The 17,338-nt window shown below is 40.8% G+C and overlaps 1 protein-coding gene across 1 annotated transcript; it reads right to left on the bottom strand.

Annotated features, from left to right (window-relative positions):
- Positions 1–8,526: 8,526 nt before the first annotated feature.
- Positions 8,527–15,058, bottom strand: LOC139366295 (zinc finger protein 892-like). Its single transcript, XM_071103606.1, has 2 exons — positions 14,867–15,058; positions 8,527–12,458 (listed from the first exon to the last, which is right to left on the bottom strand). The coding sequence occupies exons 1-2, from the start codon at positions 14,967–14,969 to the stop codon at positions 10,504–10,506; spliced, it is 2,058 nt and encodes a 685-aa protein (XP_070959707.1). The 5' UTR covers positions 14,970–15,058; the 3' UTR covers positions 8,527–10,503.
- Positions 15,059–17,338: the final 2,280 nt, after the last annotated feature.

The following is a 17,338-nucleotide window of genomic DNA, read 5'->3' as shown; positions in this document are numbered from 1 at the left end:
TGTTGTTCTCCCTCAGGTGTTGCAGGATGTACATGGACACCCCTCAGGGGGTCAAATGGGTTATAAAAAGACACTAGTCAGTGGTCCATTCATGACTTAGGATATAGAAAAGTACTGTCATGAGTTTATAGCATGAAAATCAGTGTCCGCTGAACATGAGCTCCCTATAGCACCCTTAGGACAAAGATATGTTCTAGTCATCCAAGACTATTTCACTTAGAATGTGCTGTAACTGTTGCTCACTGTATCTTAGAGGCATTTTTATTAATGTCACTGCACCCCCTCCTATTGAGAAGTTACCGTCCTTCACCTTCCCTGTTGTAAAACTACGCTCTGGTTAAATGAGGCCCATGGGTCAGGGACAGCCCCCATACAATCAGACACCCGGTGTGCGACAGAGCTCAAAACCAAAATGCTGCCTGAGTAACATCTCTGGTCGATTAAGGGTACGCTGGTCCTCCACAGGACTGTTAGAGTAATATGGTTGTTTTTCACAGTGTGAGTACTGTGGAAAGTGTAGTGTGAACACCATGTCTTTAAAAGTACAGGTAGATCAAAAGTAGGTTCTACAGCTGCACCATCGAGAGCATTCTGACTGGTTGCATCACTGCCTGGTATGGCAACTGCTCAGTCTCCGACCGCAAGGCACGACAGCGGATAGTGGGTACGGTATATCACCAGGACCTCTATACCAGGCGGTGTCAGAGGAAGGCCCTAAAAATTGTCAAAGACACCACCCAACCTAGTCATAGACTGTTCTCGCTGCTACTGCACGGCAAGGGGTACCATGAACGCCGAGTCGAGGTCCAAAAGGCTTCTTAACAGCTTCTACCCCCAAACCATAAGACAGCTAGTCAAAGGGCTAATCAACAGCTACTCTCTGTTTATAATCTATGTATAGTCACTTTAACTCTGGCTACAGTTGAAGCCGGAAGTCTACATACACTTAGGTTGGAGTCATTAAAACTTGTTTTTCAACAACTCCACACATTTCTTGTTAACAAACTATAGTATTGGCAAGTCGGTTAGGACATCTACTTTGTGCATGACACAAGTAATTTTTTCAACAATTGTTTACAGACAGATTATTTCACTTATAATTCACTGTATCACAATTCCAGTGGGTCAGAAGTTTACATACAGTGGGGCAAAAAAGTATTTAGTCAGCCACCTACTGTGCAAGTTCTCCCACTTAAAAAGATGAGAGAGGCCTGTAATTTTCATCATACACGTACACTTCAACTATGACAGACAAAATGAGAAAAAAAATCCAGGAATTCACATTGTAGGATTTTTTATGAATTTATTTGCAAATTATGGTGGAAAATAAGTATTGGGCAATTGTGCGTCGCCCCACGGACCTCCCGGTCGCGGCTGGTTACAACAGAGCCTGGACGCGAACCCAGAGTCTCTGATGGCACAGCTGGCGCTGCAGTACAGCGCCCTTAACCACTGCGCCACCCGGGAGGCCACAGGCTTCTAATGTTAACATGCATGAAACCAAGGCTTTTACAGTTACAGAATTAACAAATGGGGAGTGGAGCTAGGCACTGCAGGACCTGGATTAACCTCTACAACACTAGAGGAACAGAGGAGAAGTAGGATAAGGGTACAGCTAAAGGCTATACGAACTGGCCGTCTAGCACGTTCGGAACAGAGAGTAAAAGGAGCAGGTTTCTGGGAACAATAGCATAGATTCAAGGCATAGTGTACAGACAAAGGTAAGGTAGGATGTGAGTACATCGGAGGTAAACCTAGGCATTGAGTAATGATGAGAGAGATATATTCTCTAGAGATGTTTAAACCTGGTGATGTCATCGCATATGAGGTGGAACAACATGGTTGGTTGGTTAAGGCATATTGAGCAGGGCTAGAGGCTCTACAGTGAAATAAGACAGTAATCACTAACCAGCACAGTAATGGATGAGGCATATTGATATTAGAGAGAGGCATGCGTAGCCAAGTGAACATATGGGTCCATTGAGTGGTTGGGCTGGCTGGGGACACGACAAGTCAGATAGTTAGCAGGTCGGTGCTAACAAGCTAGCAATTAGTAGGCCGGGGCTAACAAGCTAGCAGTTAGCATTTTTGGATCTGTGTTGGAATGTATCTGTAGCAGAACAGCAATCCTCAGATGCTAAAATGTACAGAACTTCTGATCAACTTCCTGAGATTTGTAAACATACATTCTACACTGAAGTGAAGACTCTTCGAACACCCAAAACCCTCCTGTTGTCCCCCGAGCCCGTGTGTGTGTACAATGTGTGTGTGTGTGTGTGTATGTGTGTGCGTATAGAGTACCACAGTATGAGTCCTAATACCCATAAAACCTAGTGGTCAAACAGGGAAATGGTTCCAATCGTTTTTCTACCATTCATTTTTCCCTTAGGAGATTTTTAGAAACACTTAAAATAAGGACTGTGTTCGTGTAGCCTTACTCTGGCATGATGTTTTGATAACCGTGTAAATCTCTCTAGGACAAGGTGACTTTAATCAATATATGCGCCTGTATTTCCCACCTGCAAAATTAAATGCTATTAGCTGCTAATGTGGCTATCATAAAGAACTACAAATACCATGATGATCTGGACGAGACTGCTGAATCAAGGCAAAGGTAAGAATCTCTGGATTAACTATCTAATCTTAGCTAAATTTAGTAAAGGATTCATTAGGGAAAAAATTACATTGACAATTCTGTGAATGGTCTTGTGAAAGGTTTAAATTGAAACAAGATCTGTTGGCAAAGGTGTCAGCTAGAGATGACGTGCAGGAGATTGCAGGGATTTGTAGTCTTGCATGTCTACTTTGATACTAATTAGCATTTTCGAATCTGAGAGCAAATAGAGCCAAATATATTGATAAAGGTCACCTTGTCCTAGAGAAATTTAGACAGTTTTCAAAACTTTACTACAGAGTAAGCCTGCACAAAACACGACCCTTACTTTAAGTGTTTCTACATTTTCCTGTTTGACCGCTAGGTTTTATGGGTATTATGACACCTCCACTGTGGGGCTCTCTGTGTGTGTGTGGCATTAGTTAACAGGCAAATTCAATCATACATTTAATAAACTGCAAAACCGGAGCCCATTCTATACATACATAGTCATCTTTTCCACAGTAGTCCCAGCCATAACTACAGTAGATCACCAGTTTTTTTTTATCCCAACCCTCAGTTTCTCTCAGTCCATCCCACCTATCTCTGCAGACCACAGTAGCGGTGTGTGGGTAAAATCACCAGGGAAGCCAAGCCCCCACCCAAAACCATATTACAACCTGTGTTGTGATTATTGCGTTGTTTGCTCTATAACATGTTAGTTCATATTCCTTTACACCATGATACAGTGCCTTGCGAAAGTATTCGGCCCCCTTGAACTTTGCGACCTTTTGCCACATTTCAGGCTTCAAACATAAAGATATAAAACTGTATTTTTTTGTGAAGAATCAACAACAAGTGGGACACAATCATGAAGTGGAACGACATTTATTGGATATTTCAAACTTTTTTAACAAATCAAAAACTGAAAAATTGTGTGTGCAAAATTATTCAGCCCCTTTACTTTCAGTGCAGCAAACTCTCTCCAGAAGTTCAGTGAGGATCTCTGAATGATCCAATGTTGACCTAAATGACTAATGATGATAAATACAATCCACCTGTGTGTAATCAAGTATCCGTATAAATGCACATGCACTGTGATAGTCTCAGAGGTCCGTCAAAAGCGCAGAGAGCATCATGAAGAACAAGGAACACACCAGGCAGGTCCGAGATACTGTTGTGAAGAAGTTTAAAGCCGTATTTGGATACAAAAAGATTTCCCCTTTAAACATCCCACGGAGCACTGTGCAAGCGATAATATTGAAATGGAAGGAGTATCAGACCACTGCAAATCTACCAAGACCTGGCCGTCCCTCTAAACTTTCAGCTCATACAAGGAGAAGACTGATCAGAGATGCAGCCAAGAGGCCCATGATCACTCTGGATGAACTTCAGAGATCTACAGCTGAGGTGGGAGACTCTGTCCATAGGACAACAATCAGTCGTATATTGCACAAATCTGGCCTTTATGGAAGAGTGGCAAGAAGAAAGCCATTTCTTAAAGATATCCATAAAAAGTGTTGTTTAAAATTTGCCACAAGCCACCTGGGAGACACACCAAACATGTGGAAGAAGGTGCTCTGGTCAGATGAAACCAAAATTGAACTTTTTGGCAACAATGCAAAACGTTATGTTTGGCGTAAAAGCAACACAGCTCGTCACCCTGAACACACCATCCCCACTGTCAAACATGGTGGTGGCAGCATCATGGTTTGGGCCTGCTTTTCTTCAGCGGGGACAGGGAAGATGGTTAAAATTGATGGGAAGATGGATGGAGCCAAATACAGGACCATTCTGGAAGAAAACCTGATGGAGTCTGCAAAAGACCTGAGACTGGGACGGAGATTTGTCTTCCAACAAGACAATGATCCAAATCATAAAGCAAAATCTACAATGGAATGGTTCAAAAATAAACATATCCAGGTGTTAGAATGGCCAAGTCAAAGTCCAGACCTGAATCCAATCGAGAATCTGTGGAAATAACTGAAAACTGCTGTTCACAAATGCTCTCCATCCAACCTCACTGAGCTCGAGCTGTTTTGCAAGGAGGAATGGGAAAAAATTTCAGTCTCTTGATGTGCAAAACTGATAGAGACATACCCCAAGCGACTTACAGCTTTAATCGCAGCAAAAGGTGGTGCTACAAAGTATTAACTTAAGGGGTCTGAATAATTTTGCACGCCCAATGTTTCAGTTTTTGATTTGTTAAAAAAGTTTGAAATATCCAATAAATGTCGTTCCACTTCATGATTGTGTCCCACTTGTTGTTGATTCTTCACAAAAAAATACAGTTTTATATCTTTACGTTTGAAGCCTGAACTGTGGCAAAAGGTTGCAAAGTTCAAGGGGGCCGAATACTTTCGCAAGGCACTGTATATAGGCCTAAGGCCGATACAATAAGAAGACTCGATGGCAGAATATATTCAACAACACATTTGTTTCATTACAAAACCGGAGAGCATCATCTGTCCGGTGAAGTCCACATAATATATTGCATGTCACAAGCAGTTACATGACCTGCAGCATGGTCAATCAAGTTAATGTTTCCGACAATTTCGGACTACTTAACAACTATTGATTTAGAACCACGGAGTTACCGCAAGTCGCAAAGAAAGCAGGGACTGCCTCCACTATTCCAGCACCATTTCAAATTCAACATCATCTAATCACCTATGCTTAGTCTAATAGTGACAACTAAAAGATACCAAAAACTATTTAGTCCAATCAATGTAAACTAAATATGTGGCTGTCCATTGTACAGATTACTGTGTGCGTGTGTGTGTGTATGTGTGTGTGCGTGCGTGCAAGTAGAAAAAAGATGTCGACTCACCATGCATGTAGAGAAACGTTAATGGCATTCTCCTCTTTCATGTTGTCTAAATGGTCTATGACCATGTTTGTTGTCCTTGGCTACCTGGCTAAAATGCTTGCTAGGTAGCCAAACTTCCTTTCATGGGCAACGATGAGCCAGGCCAGCTAGTTAACATTAACATACAACATCTAGGTACATATTGAACTTCTATCCTCTCAGGCCAGGGGCACAACAATGTATGAGTTAATGGTAGGATCAGAATCGCTGTTATAATCATTGGTCGGGAAGGAGAATTAGGTAAAACCACAAGTCCAAATCCCTCTCCATCCATGGCTCATTTAGGAAGGGACAGTCTTAATAACTAGCCAGCCACCGGAGGACAACAACAAAATGAGATGCAGCAATTTTCTGTCAATGACATTTAGATTCTGATGTGAAGTCATTGGTCAGCCAAATCCAAACTGGCTTCTATTGACTGTTTTTTTTTTTTTGGTGCCCCAGGACCATTCACAGCTGACCTCACTCAGCTTAGCTCAATGCTGATTAGCTATTATTATTTAAAAAATATCAAGGGAGGCCAAATGCTCACTGGCTTTCCTTACATTCAATGCTATGCTATGAGCTGCAACAATGTCATACTATTTTTGACAGGACAGCATCAGAAAATATTTTTGAGAAGAGTATTATATTGTTGATTGATTGACTTTGTATTTCCAAATCTCCCAATAGTGCTATTTGTAGGGTTAATTTCCAATTAATGTTGTGATTTTTCAACCATTCTTGGGCAATACAGACCCAGTGCCAGGATAAAGTGACTAAGGGGGCAGTTGAAATCGGCGAGGAGACAACATTTTGGGAAGGTTCTTGCATTGGAATTATATTGAAATCTGCTTATACAGTGCATTCGGAAAGTATTCAGACCCCTTCCCCTTTTCCACATTGTGCTACATGACAGCCTTATTCTAAAATGTATTAAATAAATAAAATCCTCAATCTACACACATTACCCCATAATTCCAAAGCAAAAACAGTTGTTTTGATATTTTTGCAAATGTATATATATATATTTTTTAAACATAAATACTTTATTCACATAAATCAAGGGGACTGAATACTTTCCATCCCTACTGCCTTTGATCTGGCGGACTCACTAAACACAAATAATTTGTTTGTAAATTATGTCCAAGTGTTGGAGTGTGCCCCTGACTATCACTAAATAAAAAAACAAGAATATTATGCCATCTGGTTTGCTTTATATAAGGAATGTGAAATGATTTATAGTTTTACTTTTCATACTTAAGTATGTTTTTAGCAATTACATATTTAAAACCAAATACTTTTAGACTTTTACTTAAGTAGTATTTTACTGGGTGAATTTTCTATTTATGTATCTTTACTTTTACTCAAGTATGACAATTGGGTACTTTTCCCACCACCAGATGTAAATGTCTGCTCTATCTAAAACTGATTGCAGCATTACCGTAAAAACTGGAGGAGGAGAGTGGGAGAAGCTAAAAGGAACGTGTCTGCATTAAACACCAACATTTGATTTAAAAAATAAATACATTTAAAAAAGTATACCAGTTCCATTTTAGGACCAACAAATTGACACCTGAGCCATACAGGTTACAAAGTAATTGGGAGATTTCGATGTGCCGATTCCATTGCACAACTGATATACAAAACAACGCCGGATTCAAAACTTTGACATTTTCTATTTAAATGAGAAAACAAAATCCTTGCAACCAATAGAATGTTATGTATATGAGGGGTACAACCATCCTGGCTCTGCAGATTTTGCTGCGAAGAGACAGAATCATTAGATCACTTGTTTTGGTACTGCCCATACGTAGCTTGTTTTTGGTCGCAGGTTCAGGAATGGCTGGAAAATCACAACATTTACCTAACGCAAACTCTGTAAATAGCACTTCTGGGTGACTTGAAAAGCCAAAGTAATTTGATCAATAATATAATAATACTCTTAATCTACCAATTGTAGAAATTATGGGAATAGAAATGTTCAGAACTTCTGTGAAACATCACAGCACAGTTAAAAAATATATGGAAGTAGAAGTCAAAACTGGACGGCTTCAGAGCTAGATGGGAGGGGTTGAGGGGAGCTGAAGAGTGGGACAAAAAATAAAATATAATTTCCGGTAATGTAAAAGGTATCTTGTCCTTAAAATGTATTTATTATGTATAAGCTGTATTGTTGTCCATTAGTTTACTCCAATTAGGGAGGGATGTTAGGGTTATGGGAAAATAATAAAGGAAAATAAAATATATATTTACCAAAAAATATATGGGGGATTGGGCATGATACGGACAATTACATTGATAGCAGCCACAATCTATCTGCAGAATTACAGCTGGTCTACCAGTAAAAAAGACAAAAAGAAACAGAATAGAGCTAAGCACAGTCAAAATCCTAGAGGAAAACCTGGTTCAGTTTGCTTTCCAACAGACAGACACTGGGAGATGAATTCACCTTTCAGCAGGACAATAACCTAAAACACTATAACCTAAGGCCAAATATACACTGGATTTGCTTACCAATATGACATTGAATGTTCCTGAGTGGTGTAGTTACAGTTTTGACTTAAATCGGCTTGAAAATCGATGGCAGCACTTGAAAATGGCTGTCTGGCAATGATAAACAACCAACTCAATAGAGCTCGAGGAATTATGTACAAACATTTTACAATCCAGGTGTACAAAGCTCTTAGAGACTTACCCAGAAAGACTCACAGCTGTCATCTCTGCCTTTGAGGTGAATCTAACATGTATTGACTCAGGGGTCATTTTCAATATATTTGCAAAAATGCCATTAAGGGTTATTGTGTGTAGATGGTTGAGAAAAAAAATCTATTTAATACATTTTGTATTCTGGCTGTAACACAATAAAATGTTGAATAAGGGGCATGAATACCTTCTGAAGGCACTGTAGCTGACGTTAGCCAGACCAAGTGGTTTTTGCTTATCTAGCAGCTGACCAGTAGGCCAAGTATTGTCAGGAAGAGAGCAATGTTTTAAAGAGTTTGAGCTGCTCTTAAATCAACCTCTTGACAGAGTAGAAACAGTACACGTCTGCCACCTACTGGCATTAACAGAGAATGCAGCCTGTTTCCAAATGACTTTATTCATTTCCACAGGATCCTCTTATTAACAAAACCTGTCAACATGACAGATGGTCTGTCTATATGTGAAGTATTTTAAGGGTCGAACCAACAAATATCATAACAGCGAGAACCTTTACAGGGTTTATGTATCGTAGAACAGGATGTGGTAATCACGGCTGATATTCTATCAGCAAACAGTATTGCACAGCACGATCAGCACCCCACTAGATAAACAGTATCTGGTAAATACAGTATAACTGAGTTAAAGCACATGCCTTATGCGGCCTATTTAATTGCCTTACCTCCCTAATCTTACCTCATTTGCACTCACTGTATATAGATTTTTTCCTATTGTGTTATTGATTGTACGTTTGTTTATTCCATGTGTAACTCTGTGTTGTTGTATGTGTCGCACTGCTTTGCTTTATCTTGGCCAGGTCGCAGTTGTATATGAGAACTTGTTCTCAACTAGCCTATATGGTTAAATAAAGGTGAAATATATTTTTTTAAATAATAATAAAATATCAGTAATGGCAAGGAGAAAATATCAGATACACTTAGTTTCAAACACTTCAGTTGGTTTAAGCCTGAAGACGTATTTTCAGTCCAAAAGAAGAAAAACCACCAAGAAATCAATTCAAAATTATGATAAGTGTAAAAAACGATTGATTCAACATGGAGAATAAATAAATGATAGCGTGTAAGCATAAAGCTTAATGGTTTAAAAACACCACAAAAATCTGGTAGAGTATCAGCCCAGTTACTTGTCAATGAAAATGGAAATATGATTTAAGTCATGTTACTTTGTTTGAATTTATTCTCCGGTTTGATTGTTAATTTGTCAATGTATGACGCAAATAAACCACACTGACAGTCTACTCTCCCCCCAATTGTAACCTAATAGATCTTACTGTACATTGATGATAGTGTCTATCATGTTATTATGTGGACACCCCTTCAAATTAGTGGATTCGGCCATTGTAGCCACACCCATTGCTGTCAGGTGTATCAAATCGAGCACACAGCCATGTAATCTCCAGAGACAAATATTGGCAGTAGAATGGCCAGTACTGAAGAGCTCAGTGACCTTCATAGGATTCCACCTTTCCAACAAGTCAGTTTGTCAGATTTCCACACTGCTAGAACTGCCACGGTCAACTGTAAGTGCTGTTATTGTGAAGTGGAAACGTCTAGGAGCAACAACGGCTCAGCCGCAAAGTGGTAGGCCACACAAACTTACAGAACGGGACCGCCGAGTGCTGAAGCGCCTAGCATGTTGTCTGTCAATAACTGTGCTTCCAATGATTCTGTGCTTCCAACTTTGTGGCTACAGTTTGAGGAAGGCCCTTTCCTGCTTCAGCATGACAATACCCCGTACACAAAGTGAGGTCTATAGAGAAATGGTTTGTCGAGATCGGCGTGGAAGAACTTGATTGGCCTGCACAGAGCCCTGACCTCAACTCCATCAAACACCTTTGGGATGAATTGGAAAGACGACTGTGAGCCAGGCCTAATTGCCCGACACCAGCGCCCGACCTCACTAACGCTCTTGTGGCTAAATGGAAGCAAGTCCCTGCAGCAATGTTCCAACATCTAATGGAAAGCCTTCCCAAAAGAGTAGAGGCTTTTACAGCAGCAAAGGGGGGACCAACTCCATACTGATGCCAAGGATTTTGGAATGAGATATTCGACGAGCAGCCGTCCACATACTTTTGCAAACCAATAAAGCATTACAGTAAATTGTGTGGACCATCAAAGTTTAGTATAGATTCAAAGGAATGATCGTGAAGGCAACATATCCATTTTCAGAATGGGCGCCACTATAATGCCAAAACAGTATTTTTATCATGGCATGACAGGAAAAAACATCCTGCAACATCACAAGAGAAACTACTAGGCAACAGTCCAGCCTTGCCTGATCTTCAATATTTATATTATGTGTTACACACATTAAGTCACAACACCTAAAAACTCAGGTATCATTGTTCATCCTCCTGTTCATTCATTTGCTCTAAAGACCCATGCTTTCTGCCTATGTGATCATCCAGGTATTTGCGACGGGTGAAGCAGCTGCCGCACGCTTTGCACTCGTGTGGCTTCTCTCCAGTGTGCGTGCGCCGGTGCGCGTTGAGAATACTGATCTGGGTGAAGCTCTTGGCACAGTCCTCACACTTGTATGGCCTCTCCCCAGTGTGTATTCTCATGTGGACTTTGAGGTAATTTGGGTTGACAAAGCTCTTCTTACACGCTGTGCACTTAGTCTTCTCTTGCTCTGCCAGATTTGGCCCCTGACTACCCGACACGTGTAGCTTCAGATGCATCCGCAGGGAGTCCGGCCGATTGAAGGCCATGGCGCAGTGTTCGCAGTTGAATGGTTTCTCTCCGGTGTGAATCATCTTGTGACGGTCCAAGTGAGACTTCTGGATGAAATGCTTCCCACACACATTGCACAGGTGTGGCCTCTTTTCCTTGTCCGTGTGGGAGTACAGGTGGCGTTTGAGGTACGTGAAGTGGGTAAACTGTTGACCACAATCATTGCATATGAAGTCCTTTGTCCCCTTGTGGTGAACCTGCATGTTGTGAATCTTCAGGGTGTTTTTGCTGCCGTAGTCTTTGCCACACTCTTCACAGTGGTAAGGCTTCTCCCCTGTGTGACCCTGAAGGTGCCTACCCAGAGCATCCCTGTTAGGCAGGACCTTTTCACAGAAACTGCAAATATGAAGTATTTTCACCCTTTTCTTTTTCTCTATAGGTGGTCTAAATCTTACTCTTGGTGCCTTCAAACCCGTGGCACCTTGCTTTTTGCCTTTGTTTTTAACAGTGACATTTTCAGAGTCAGAGTTAGAATCTAACTTCACGGTCTTCATGCTCTTGGGTCCTCTTTCTCTCTTTGCAGGTAACACCTCCTGTTCTGTCTCCTCCTCTGGATGGTCAGAGCGGTGCCACTTCTCTGCACCTAAGCCTTTAGGCTCCGTCTGGGAGTCTTGGTCACTCTCCTCACAGAGATTCTTAGACTGCGTCTCAGCATCTTGGTCACTCTCTTCTTCATGTAAGTCCTTAGGCAGAGTCTTGGAAACATGTTTGCCTGATTCACCTTCACTCTCTGCATCGCTGGCCTTCTTTGAAGGACTCTTGGAGCTCTTCTTTCTGGATTTCATCGACCTCCTCTGTCTTTTTCTGAGGGTAGTGTCTTCAGCTGCAGCAAGTCCTTCCGTCTCAAAGTGGTCCCTTTCATCTTCCGTCACGTCTTCAGAGGGAGTCCTCGTTCTTATCTTTTTAGACTTGCTAAGTTTTTTTCTAATGGGAGTCTCTTCAGCCTGTTCTACCAACTCATAATGTTCACTCTCAGCTTTGTCCTCGGCATGAGGCTTAATTATTTTGGGGGGGTTGTTCTGTTTCCACCTCTTTGAAGCAGACGCCACTTCAGTCTCCCCCTCCACAACTACCTCCACCTCAGGCTCAGACACAGTATTATATGGTTTAGCCTCTGCTTCAAATACATTGAAGTCACTACATTGCCTTCTCTTTTTTCTGGGGGAAGCCACCCCAGTTGGTTTGTCTGACAAGTTGTCATTATCCTCCTCCTTACAGTGAGTATTGGTCTTATTATTTTTTGAGTTGCTGTGCCCTTTCTTTCTTTGTGTGCTCTTCTCTGGCTGCTTGCCAGATTCTGTCCCAGAACAGTAATCCTTTGTGTGAGACTTGGTTCTTGTCTTTTTTGAGCTGCTTATTGTGGTCCTCCTTTTTGGTGGGGAGGCCTCCTTGTCGCTCTCCTCCCCAGACCCAGACACAGGAGAAAAGCCCCTCTCTTCTTCTGTCAGGTGTTTAGAATGCGTCCTGGGACTTTGCCACCTGGAGTTTCTCTGGGGAGTTCTCAGCTGCCTCTCTGACCTTTGAGTGGGTGCCTGTTCTTCTTCATGATAGGCAGCCGGTTCTGCGGGAAAAAGAGGAGCGGGGTTTTATACATTTTTGAAAGAGCACAATTTTTAAAAATAATTCCCATATAAGGCCCAATTAGTTTTTTTTCCACCTAGGCAAGACATACAATGACGGCCTACCACAGCCAAACCCGGACAATGCAGGGCCAATTGCGCGCCACCCTATGAGACTCCCAATCACGGCCGGATGTGATGCAGCCTGGATACGAACCAGGTACTGCAGTGACACCTCTTGCACTGAGATGCGTGTTCATTGCGCCCATTCTGCTGCAAAACTTTTCTTAAACGGAAGCAAAAGAAACGGGGATGGACCTACCTGAATTTGTCCAACATTGTAAAAATGTTTCTCAATAGAATCGAATGAATATGCCCCAGATGTGTGTGCTGGGAATCAAAATTATTATTTCTCAGAAGCCTCCTGCTGCAGATTATGCCCAATTGCGCCACGTCGTCTGTGTGGTCTACAAACCTCAAAGCGCATGTGTCTCAGATGGTATTTTTCCATCTGAAAAGGTATGTGTGCTCGCAACCTGTTGACATTTGTTGGTTTCTTGTATTGTGTGAGTCGGTAGCTTTGTTTCAGGGCGTCAGTGTGCTACGAACATACCAGTCGGCGCACTAACTCTGGTCCAGGATGTTATGTTAACCACTGTTGCTTGTGCACCTAGCTAGTACACACTATCTAGTACACACTACCTACCTAGTAGACACGCTAGCTAATACAAACTACCTACCTAGCAGACACGCTAGCTAATACAAACTACCTACCTAGAAGACACTCTAGCTAGTACAAACTACCTACCTAGCACACACTCTAGCTAGTACAAACTAGCACCATTCGACATCCTGTCTCATCCCATATGTCTCACAGTGTCTGTGGCGTGAGAAGGTATCTGCTGGAACCACACCGTATAGAGCTCCCCAGCTTGTAGTCTTAAAAAACAGAAATGAGTTACCTCTGGTTCTTTCAGCCATTCCTATGGGGGAAATTAAAATGGGGGAAAAAAATGGGTTTTGGGATAAATGCCAAAAATAAGGTCTGAAGTTAACACAGGAGATCTTATATGCTTTGTTCTATGAGATAATATTAGTCAGTTAACGTTACCTTCATGAATTATGAAGCCTTTGTGAGCTTTTTATTACATAAATGCGTCACAATTAATTTAAAGTGACATTAGCTGACGAGCATGATGTCATTGAACCAGACATATACGATCTCCTAAACCTGTGTTTACCACAGAACATATTTTTATTTAAAAGAAGGCCTGTGTTCCATGTAGGCTTACACTGGCATAACGTTTTGATAACCGCATAAATCTTTCTAGGACAAGTTGACTTTTATCAATATAGTTGCCTGTATTTACCCCCCAAAAAGGAAATGCTAATTTGCTGCTAATGTGACTATCATAAAGAACAACAAATGCCTTGATGATCTGGACGAGACTACCGAATCGAGGCAAAGTTAAGAATCTCGGATTAACTATCTAATGTTAGCTGAATGTAGTCATTATTCAATTTGCTACTTTTCTTTAAATTGAAAATTCGGTGACTGTTTTGTGCAAGTTTTAAATTGACAATACCTGTTAGCAAAGGTGTAAGTGCTTGCAGGGATTTGTAGTCTTTGATGCTAATTAGCATTTTCGAATCAGCGTAAATAGTGCCAAATATAGTGATAAAAGTCACCTAGTCGAGAGAGATTTACATGGTTATCAAAACGTCACGCTTGTGTAAGCCTACACGAAACACAGCCCTTATTTTAGGTGTTTCTAAAAATCCCCTATGTGAAAAATGATTGGAAACATTTTCGTGTTTGACCGCTAGGTTTTATGAGTATTATGGCACATCCACTGTGGGGCTCTATTGTTATCTCTCAGCCTTTGCTGCTTCAGTGCTGTTCTGTCCCACTGGGTTGTCACACTAGTTACTACAGCCACAAAGTCATATACCCCGACTTTTTCTACGATTTTTATTCTTAAAAATATGTGACTTTAAACCCAACTTTAACCACATGCCTAATTCTATCCTTAAATTAAGACCAAAAAGCTCATTTTTGTTTATGTATTTTTACGATACACTCAATTTGACGTTGCGGCTGTGGTAACTAGTGGAAACAATCCAGACGTCAATTAAACGTATATTCCAAGTTGGTCCAACGTCATTTGACGTGGAAACAACGTTGATTCAACCAGTGTGTGCCCAGTGGCATCAGACATTGCTAATTAGGTCGCGATGCTTGACCCCTAGACGATGCACGTTTAAAACTCTACTTGCAGAACTTGTGAATGACTATGCTAGCTATAGATGCTAGCTAACACTACCGCCTTGGCTGAAACATAAAGCAGCAAATAGCTAGCTGGTGACGTTAACATTTTGCTATGTGTTGATACATTAGCATGCCACCTACTTCTTTTCGACATCCATGTTCCAGATTTATCTGAAAGAGCGTTTCCAATATCGTTAAGGTATAATTTCATAAACGTCCACTCTACCTGCTCACTATCGCCCATTGTTGACAACTAGCTAGCAGGCTAGCTACAAGAAAAAATGAAAGCAGCAAAATACAGTACATAATACCGCGACGTCAATGAATAGCGACTGGGGACCGCTTGGAGTTTCCACTAGCTACCACAGCGATAAAGTCAGAATTGGCTATATTGTACGAATTCATGAGAACAAAAAGTATATTTTTGGTCTTAATTTAAAGTTAGGGTTAGGCATAAGGTTAGCAGTGTGCTTAAAGTTAGTTTTAAAATAAATGTTTAAGAAGATAAACTGTGGACATAGGCGGGGTTTGTGACTTTGTGGGTGGGGTAACAAGTGACGACCCTCCACTTGTGAGCAGTTTACCGCAGCCTTGTGTTGAGGTGGGACGTGAAAGGTCTCCAGCCTAGCAGTGGTGGGAAAAGTACTCAGTCGACATACTTGAGTAAAAGTAAAGATAGCTTAATAGAAAATGACTCAAGTAAAAGTGAAAGTCACCCAGTAAAATACTACATCAGTAAAAGTATTTGGTTTTAAATATATTAAAGTATCAAAAGGAAATGTAATTGCTCAAATGTACTTAAGTATCAAAAGTAAAAGTACAAATCATTTCAACGGCATCATTTTCTCGTTTTTTTTATTGACGGATAGCAGGGGCACACTCCAACACTCAGACATAGCATTTGTGTTTAGTGAGTCCGCCAGATCAAAAGCAGTAGGGATCACCAGGGATGTTTTCTTGATAATTGAGTGAATTGGACCGTTTTCTTGTCAAAATGTAATTTTGGGTGTCAGGGAAAATGTAGAGTAAAAAGTACATTATTGTCTTTAGGAATGTAGTGAAGTAAAAGTAAAAATATAGTAAAGTACAGAAACCCCCAAAAACTACTTAAGTAATACTTTAAAGTATTTTTTACTTAAGTACTTTACACCAATGCAGCCTAGTTAGGTGGAAGTAAATAACTTGGAGATAAACTTTAATTTACTTAATTTTAGTTTTGAAACTGTTGAAATAACAAATATTTTCAAGTCTCTGTTATTTTGAGTCACACTCAGACAGCTCCTGCCCAGCTGTTTGTTCAGTCTAGTTCGGTGACTGTCATCTATCTGCGTCATCAATGATCCCCATCCCACGTCACAATGTAAAAATAAAGGAATGAACAAATAAGAAATAGCAATAGAGAAATGTAGGGAGGAGAATGAGATATAAATAATTCCGTCAGTGCTAATGAGCCTGACGTGATGTTTTTCTCTCTTTTTTCTAATCAAGTCTCGAAGGCAGAAAGAGAAGGAGGGAATGTTTTTTCATGGCACACACATACATACACACAGACTCTGGCAGAGATTTATACAGCTCCCTCTGATTTATCACAGTTATGTAATTGAAAGTGGGATTCTCCTTTATTTTCTCTCACACTATCAGTCAACACTTTTACTAGAATACCGGCTGCACGTCATTCAATACATCCACTAATGCACTCTCATGTTTTCTGTATTCTAAAAGGACAGGAAACCAAAACGAGAAACAGTCATTCCTCCCTTTCATATCCCACCCAAGTAGTCCTATTTCTCTTCAACTTCTCCATGTCTGTTTTAATCCTCATCCCCTATGTTTTCTTTCTTTCTCCCTCCTATTATCTCTCTGCCCTGCCCATCTCTCTTCATTTCATGTGTGTATAGTATGTTTGCATCTATAGTAGAAACGTGTCTGTGTTAGTTCGGCTCTGTACTGTATGTTGTCATGACGTTGGCCTGGGGGATAGGTTTATGACAGTCATAAATACCTCTTCCCCCCTTTTCCCTCTAACCTACTGAGGTTACATTTAAAAAACCATTGGTTAACATAGAGATTCTGGGAACATCAGTATGTGGGGGGAAATTAACTATATTCTTGTAATCCGAACAATTTAACATATGCAGTGGTACTTAATTAATATGATGTCAGTTCGGTTGTCATCTGAGACATTCTCATCAATGATAAGATGACATAAACTCTACAGTGGAAAGTCTACACATCAGAGTTATCGGATTCATATGGAATTGTTGTTCAATTTAAATGTTTGAATTTGAAATTATTTGTGATGGGATGAAATGTGATTTTAGCTTCTAAAATGTGAGATTTGGATTTTCATAAGATAGGGCTGCTCAATCAGTGGCCCTCCCCTGTGAAGGGACAAGGGCTATAAAACTTTTCAAACACACCCTCCTCTCCCTTCCTATATAAGCCCTTGACAACATCATAACTTCCTGTTCTGATGAGGTAGGATGACAATCCTATGTCAGAATGGTTCAGAAAATAACTACAGGATGAAGCCAACATCAGCAGGAGCTTTGGTCGCGAATGGTATGAAATTTGAACTCTTATTCACTACAGAAGTGATACCTCCTAGCTGTT

The sequence above is a fragment of the Oncorhynchus clarkii genome, chromosome 14, assembly GCF_045791955.1.
Source record: "Oncorhynchus clarkii lewisi isolate Uvic-CL-2024 chromosome 14, UVic_Ocla_1.0, whole genome shotgun sequence".
In the NCBI taxonomy this organism is placed as follows: domain Eukaryota; kingdom Metazoa; phylum Chordata; class Actinopteri; order Salmoniformes; family Salmonidae; genus Oncorhynchus; species Oncorhynchus clarkii.
The sequence above is the reverse complement of the archived record's forward strand: the minus strand, read 5'-3'. Positions and strand labels throughout refer to the sequence as shown.